The 8,040-nt window shown below is 39.4% G+C and overlaps 1 protein-coding gene across 2 annotated transcripts in view; it reads left to right on the top strand.

The window, feature by feature from the left end:
* The first annotated feature begins 4,212 nt into the window (after positions 1 to 4,212).
* larp4aa (La ribonucleoprotein 4Aa) overlaps positions 4,213 to 8,040 on the top strand; it is a 39,543-nt gene continuing 35,715 nt past the window's right edge. The window contains exon 1 of one of the 2 annotated variants that reach the window (NM_001423566.1): positions 4,213 to 5,029. In NM_001423566.1, coding sequence (NP_001410495.1) covers positions 4,916 to 5,029 — 114 coding nt within the window. In that variant the 5' untranslated portion in view covers positions 4,213 to 4,915. The remainder of the gene's footprint in view (positions 5,030 to 8,040) is intronic. The other variant, XM_009296950.4, reaches the window with a different exon arrangement.

The following is an 8,040-nucleotide window of genomic DNA, read 5'->3' as shown; positions in this document are numbered from 1 at the left end:
GACAACGAATGTGTACAATTATCACTTTCTATAACAGAAATGTATTTATTTTTTATTTTTTCCTGAGGGGTGATTTTGAATTGATGGATGGGCCCGGATCAAATGGTCTCGCGGGCAATCAAAGCGCTTTACACTATCAGGAAGTCTCTCTAAAACCCCTACTCTTTTTTTTTTTTCGAAGGTCTTCCTGGGATTTTTTAATGACCACAGAGAGTCAGGACCTCTGTTTAACTTCTCTGTCTTTGTCTTTACTGAGCAGTATAGAATCCTCATCAATATACTGGGGCGTTAGGACCCACAAAAACCTTTGAGTGCCCCCTGCTGGCCTCACTAACACCCCTTCCGGCATCAACCTTTTCCCATGTGGTCTCCCATCTAGGTACTGACCAGGTGCAACCCAGTTTAGCTTTGGTGGGTGACCATGTGAGAGTTGCAGAGAGCTAGCTGCCAACTTTCCATTATAATAACAAAGAAACTGCCCTGTAAAGGTGAAAGAAATTTGTTCATCAGCAGATACCAGTACCAATACCATTTTTGACATGCTATAATATTACAGCTGCATGTTTTTTTTTCAGTATCAGTTTTATTGCCAAGTGTGCTTCACACGAAATTTGTTTTGGCTACAGAATCTTCCAGTGTACATACAGTTACAAATGACAATAAAATAAAATGAAAAAAGACTATAAGCATTAAACAAAGATGCAGTAGTCAAAAATATCTTTGTTGAATTGCATGTACAGATTTGTTATAAATATACAGGTTATACAGTGCTTTGTACAAGTGTTTATGAGAAAGTATTGCATGTTTATTGCACAGTAGGGGAATATTTAACTGTTCATGAGATTGATGGCCTGAGGAAAGAAACTTTTCCTGTGTCTGGCTGTTTTTTTGCTCTGTTGTGCCGACCAGATGGCAATAGTTCAAACAGGAAGTGTGCTGGGTGCAAGGCGTCCAGAGTGATTTTGTGAGCCCTTTTACTCACTCTGGAAGAGTACAGTTATTGAAGTGTAGGAAGGATAGTGCCAGTGATTTGTTCACACAGAAATGTCACTGGTCCAGCTGGGGCTCGAACCAGTGATCTTCTTGCTGTGAGGCGATTTTGCTACCCACTGCGCACTGTGCTGCCACAGTCACAAAATTGCTAACCGAAAATCCTGAAAAAAATTCTGAAAAAAAGATACATATTTTACAAATCAAAATCAGGTGTCACATATTTCAATCTTAACCAAACAGAAATGTTATCCCACAACCTTTTTTTTTTTTTTTTTTGCAGATTTGCATAAATAAAACGTGTTACAATGATACTATGTCTGCATCACAAAAGGTACAAACATTACAATCCATTTTAAATCCATGTCTGGGGAACTGATTACAAGAATAAAAATCTTTAATAATTTAAAACTGAACTTCTTTTGCCTTTGGTAGAAGTGGAAAAGAGAGAAATCTTGTTCGAATTCGAATGTCTTCAGGAAAAAAAACAAGGGGTCTCTGTTCTTAACTTAAGAAGGGAAAAGCTGTGTTTTTACTAACATTCTTAAAGTGCTTTTATTACAGCTCTGCCCTGTAAAATTAATATCAAGAAATAATTAGATTGCCCAACCTTGGTATTACAAAAGAATAACCCAATTACCCTTTGATCAGCTGAACCAAGCCAACGTGAATAGCTTTCAACAAAGACGTATGCAATTTCTGAGTACAAATGATGTGGTACTATTTACAAACAGCTGTATATTTATTCTTCCTCGTTCTGAAATTATAGCTCCCCAGTCCCCACATTTTAAATCATGGATTGATAAGAATTGGTCTGTATTCAATTTTTTATATCGTATTTATTACAATTTATCCAGCTTTAAAAAAAGTTTTTCACCGTATTTTACTAGACCCATTGAGAAGCAGCAAATGCGTAAAATGTGTACAGCTTTTAATAATCATTTTTTTTGGGCAAAGAGCTTTTTTTATTAAAAATGCTTGAACAGTAACAAAGCCAATAGTACTTTTGGGAATTACACAAAGACTGAGATAAAAATCAATTTACATCACAATCTTTCCATCCTCAATAATACAGCAGATTTAAATAAATAAAATAACAAAAATTTACAAAAAATGATAAAGAAAATTAAGTAGCAGGGGAGTTAAAGTTCTCAAAATGTCTTGCTTTTTGACTTTTCATCTCTCTTAATGTCTACAAATATAACACACATTCTTCTTTAAACACCACTAGTCTTGGGGGAATTTTGAAAAATGTACATTTATGAATATAGAATTGTAATAATAACAAATTTATTCATTATATAAGATTTCTTTTTATCCTTAAGTAATTGGCCAAACTTAATAACTTCTCATGACAAGACAAGTCTTACAGATATTTTCTGTTGTATCCAAACTGGTACTTCGTCCCAAAATCTGTGAAACTCATTACATTGGAAAAACAAGTGTTCAGTTGTTTCATGTTGAGTCATCAATAATGAATTTTAACTTTAGAAATTCTCCTGCAGGATAAATGTGATTCATAATTTTATAGTGCACTTCTTTACATTTAGGATTAACAGGATATTTTTCTAATAATTTGTCTCAATGAGACAAAACATAAGCTCTTTTATCAGGTCCTGGGAAACAACACTTTGTTAGACAATCTATTTAGAAACGTTTTATCTAGCCAGATAAACCAAACCTGTAAATATTACTAGCAAATATCATGGTAAAATCTTATTAATCCGAAAAAATAAAAATAAATAATTCAAAACCCATAACTTTTTGTCTGAAGTGAAACAAGAAAACAAAATCGACACTCTCTATCAAATATTTAACGTTAAATTCATTGAATGATAAAACTTCCTAATCTTCTCCCTAATTTAATTTCAGTTCAATTCATCTTTATTTCTAATGCACGTTTACAATGTAGATTGTGTCAAAGCAGCTTCACGTAGAAGATTATAGTAAATTAAACCGTGTCAGTTCAGTTTTTAGAGTTTGAGTTTAGTTTTGATCAGTGTGGTTTAATTTTCACTGCTGAAAATCCAAACACTGAAAAACAAATCCATCGATGCAAAGCTCCACAAGTCCCAAACCATGCAAGCCAGTGGTGAGTGGCGAGAAAAATACAGTGGCGACAAATTGGCGAAAATGAAGGATTAAAAACCTCGAGAGAAACCAGGCTCAGTTGGACACGACCATTTCTCCTTTGGCCAAACGTCTTGTGCAGAGCTGCAGTCTAGGCGCCGGAGGCTGGAGAAAGCTGGACATCCATCGTAGAGAAGCTGCAGGTGGGAGAGGTCACCGACTGGTGTACAGGCTGGCCCTTTAAGATCAATGCAAGGACTCGTCTGTTACTGGGGTCAGTCCCATGCTCTCCACTCCTCCATAACCACCATAGCAGCTGCTCACGATACGGCCTGGTCCAGGATTATGGAAACCTCTGGAATAATAAAAACAGACTAACATATGCACAGATGCTGTTTAAATTATGTATTTTGGGAAGTATTCCCAGCTCCGGTGGCTCTAATGCAAACTAACAATTCTTTACAGCAGGGACGTCAAACTCGGTCCCAGAGGGCCGGTGTCCTGCAAAGTTTAGTTCCAACTCCAATCAGACACACCTGGGTTAGCTAATCAAGCTATTGCTACCCTGCTGAAAAATCCAGCTTAAACCAGCCTAAGCTGGTTGGCTGGTTTTAGCTGGTCGACCAGGCTGGTTTTAGAGGGGTTTTGGCCACTTCCAGGCTGGTTTCCAGCCATTTCCAGCCCGATCTTAGCTGGTCAGGCTGGGAGATGACCAGCTAAAACCAGCTTGACCAGCCTAGCCAAGCTGGGAGTCCAGCCAAAACCAGCTATATCCAGCTTAAACCAGGCTGGTCAAGCTGGTTTTAGCTGGATTTGGCTGGTCATTTTCCAGCCTGACCAGCTAAGAACAGGCTGGAAATGGCTGGAAACCAGCCTGGAAGTGACCAAAACCCCTCTAAAACCAGCCTGGTCGACCAGCTAAAACCAGCCAACCAGCCTAGGCTGGTTTAAGCTGGATTTTTCAGCAGGGTAGGCTTTCTAGAAAACATGTGCAGGTGTGTTGAAGCAAGTTAGAGCTAAAATCTGCAGGACACCAGCCCTCCAAGACCGAGTTTGGACACCCCTGCTTAAGAGGATTTGGATTTTAAAAGCATTTGTGTTTTACTGTATATGTATGTTAATGCAAAAAGATGTGGCTTTAATCTAGTTTTAAACTGACAGAGTGTGTCTAATATTGTTTGTTGTTCCACAGAGTAAAGTGACAAAACAGAATAAATGACTGTAGTTTTATTTAGGATTACAAACGCGCAAAAATGTCTGTCACATTACTCAAGAAGTAAACACGAATATTACGTGGGCGTCTGTTGCGAAGCGAAAATGACTTTTATTTTGCCTGCCGTCAGCCATCGCTTCAACCGGAAGTTGAGCAGATCAACTTCAGAGGGTATCAAGAGGTCGCAGAGGAGTGTGGGACGGTGGCGGACTGTGTTAATGTCTGCCTACTCATTGGTAAGGTGCGTGTCCCCTGTGTCCGCTTCGGTCGCCCGTTTAGGAATGCACCCTATGGCACAGGCGCTTGAGTAAATCGCGAGGAAGGCGCGTGAGGAACGAACTCGCTATTTTTGGCGCTCGCGCTGTCATTTTCACCAGTCGGCTGACAAACGTCGGAGCTTGCGCCGTAATTGTCGATGCATTGATAGCTAGCTAGCCAGCTAGTTAGCAGGAGAACTAGCCCATTCTGAGGCTAGCCAGCTTTCATCACCGAGCGCTCTATAAGTTCAGCTTCTTCTACCGGACCGCCTGCTGTCTGCGCATCTATTCTGGTGTATTAGCAAAGTACTCGATCAGCAGAAAGGGTGCGCCGAGGGGGGCAGAGGGAGAGCACGACGGAGGCGCGGTGAGCCAGGAGCGGCCGATGAGTTCAGACCAGGGCGGAGAGCCGCAGCTGCAGGAGGAGGCTGAGCCGGGACCCGAAACCCGTGGGGAGGACGAGATCGCACCCGGGACCGGGGGAGACTCAGGCGTCATGGTGAGTCGGGGCCTCTTCACCCCTCCCTAATTGGTCTCTGGCCGTTGCCCTTCTTAAAAATAGGGTCATGGGAAGTATGATCGCTAGCTATATAAGGCCATCGGTCGGTTAGCACAGCACTTACATCACCTAAACTGCAAGCTGGCCATGTTGTCGAAGACGCGTCTTCTTGTTGGCTATTGACAGGATGATTCATTAATCTCCTCGCTGGCCCGTTTACAAAAGCCATTTCTAATCTGCGGCTCAACTTTTGCATCATGTTTGTGGTTTTAAGATTGCTCACATGCACAGACGACAAGTTCCCTTAAAACATGCTTTCTCTAAATTGCCCAAAACCCACGTGAACCCCAGTGACAGACTGAAAGAAGACACTGACAGTGGAAAGAGAAGTGAGGCTGACAGTCAGTCCCTCACGTCCTTATCACAGTCTCGTTTTGTCTGTTTATGTAAATTGTTCTGTAATGGACTATTAAAATTGTAGAAGGACTTGTGCATTTATACGTTTAGTGCAACTATTGACAAGCATGTTTATATGATGAAATTGCACGTGAAGCTGCCATGTCTATACATGTCTAAAGCATGTATATTGTACAGAACGGAGGAAGTTTGACACGACATGACAATTATAGGGTGAACTGGCCCTTTAAGGCTGTCGAGCTTGACAGGAGTTAACCGGCTAAATTAGCCCATATGCTAGCGAAGATGCATATTAAAGCAGTTTGCTTGCTGATTTTAAATTCACGGACTCTTTAGCTCAGAAATACTTGTATTAGTCGATAGGCTGAGTAGTAAAACACGCAGTAATTCAGCAACATCCATTCAGCGGCCTGCTTTCATAAGCTTATTCACGCAGTCATATGACACACATGAGCTCTCGCGGAGTTAAAACCCGACTGGAACAGACGAACTCCAAGTAATTTGTTGATATCACTGACTTTGGAAGTCGATGTAGTTTTCAAAGTAATAATTAAATAGTCTTATTTTTCTAAACATGCGTAGATGTAGCCTTTTTTCTTAATTATACCAAAGATTTCCTGCATATCAGGCTGGGAGGACCCGTAGCATAAGCGTTTTTTGGGGGGAATGACAATATGTCTGCTCTCTGCCTAAATGAGCTCTTCTTCTGGTTTTCCTGCATCCAGAAACGCTTTATCATAGTATTCTTGCAGGTCTTTTAGTGTTGTTTGTGTTACAGACGTAAAGCTTAACAGCTGTTTTTGATAGTTTATGTGGAGGATGAGGGTTAGGAAGCAGGTGGCTGCTCCCGATGGCGCCCCCGTGGCCATGTGAAATTAGCAGGTATCACGCAATTTCTGTTCAAAATATTAGGCGTGAATTAAATGTACAATCCAGGCTTTTTGAAAGGGTTTCATTTAGGCGTGAAGACTTTATAAGATGGCAGTTTGTCAAAATGTTTGCCATAATATGTGTATTTTAGGTGTTACTGAAAGTGTTTTGAACAAAATGAAAAATGTTAATGATGTGTTATTACAACAGTGTTTTCTGTAACTGCATGGTCATTAGTGTGTGTGGGAGTGGAAAGTGTAAAAGCAGAGTGGAAATGGAGCAGAAGCATGTCTTAAACATGTAGTGACATCAATAAGTAAAGAAATCTCCCTCAGGAATTCTAGTATGTACAGTAGGTGACTTTCTAGGTTGAACATTAAATGCCACTTATTTAGCCCCTTTTCAAGGTTTAAGATAAGTCTTTTGTGTTTCCAGAAAGTGTTTGTAAAGTTTCAGCTCAAAACACCCATTAGATTATTTATTATATCTTTCAGAATATAATAATTGTCTGCTCTGGGGTCTGGACAATATCTATCTATTTTTGGTGTCTGCCAGAAGCTCTTAATTCTGGAGGTCATTAATAATATTATAACACAAATACCTATACGGTTAGGTTTTTTAGAATGACCAAAACAACATTGCAGATAGTTTACAGTGTGTTCAGCCTGCTGGTTTGTCCATTTACACACATTTTGTCATCACATGATCTCTTAACAAAATCACATGACCTTTTTTTTAAATCGCATAGTAGAATTTGTGCAGTAGAATTGTTTCTATCGCAGTTTATGCGCATCTTTTCTTTTTGAATGAAAAGTTTATTCTACTCGGTTATGCTCATGTTTTTAATGCACATTTTCAAAAATATGCGCATCATGGCGTTTCCATCAACCGTTTTTTATGCACATATGCAAAATGCGCATAAAAATAGGTGGATGGAAACATAGGTAGTGACAGACATGAAGGAAGCAGATGTCATGTAACTTTTGTGAGAAATACTACAGTAAGAACTTTACCAACGATTATTATTGAGTCGATTTAAATGATGAGTCACTCACAATGTCGTTACAAAATTATTCACACACACACAGCGCATACATTTAACTTTGGACTGTTTTTGCACGCAAATGTAACAGGATACACAATTATATTATCCACTGCTGTATAGATATCCGTTATGTTAATGTACAAAGTAAACTTGATTTAACGTTCACAAACTGGGATCGATTTGTCTTGTATATATGTACTGACATGCGGCTGTGGTGGTAAAATTGCTGTAGTTCATTACAAACTTGCACCGTTTTAAAATTGTTTGTAAAACTCATTCTTGATCACATTTAATGATGATCAATGATTACAGACAGCTGAACAGATCTTTTATACCCAGTTGCTTTGCTCACATCCTCTCTTGTTGATATGATTATGTGTTACTACGAAGACATGTTAATATGCGGCTGTCAATCAATTTGGTGGGCGGGGAAATCGCACTCCTACGTCATGTTGAGGTGGGCCTCAAAATGGAAGGGATGTGGATCCTATTTTAATGAAATTAACAAAAAAAAAGAGATTTTTTGTGTTTCTATCACTCCAATATGACTGGACACACTATACCTTACTTACACACAGTTCAGTACAAAAAGCTTACTAAGGAGGATTTTCATCATAGCTGTCCTTTAAAAAAGATTTATAACTGAAACCGTGATCCATTAATTGCAAGTCAATTGCTA

Source organism: Danio rerio, chromosome 23 (assembly GCF_049306965.1).
Source record: "Danio rerio strain Tuebingen ecotype United States chromosome 23, GRCz12tu, whole genome shotgun sequence".
NCBI lineage: Eukaryota > Metazoa > Chordata > Actinopteri > Cypriniformes > Danionidae > Danio > Danio rerio.
This window is presented reverse-complemented; position numbering and strand designations above follow the sequence as displayed.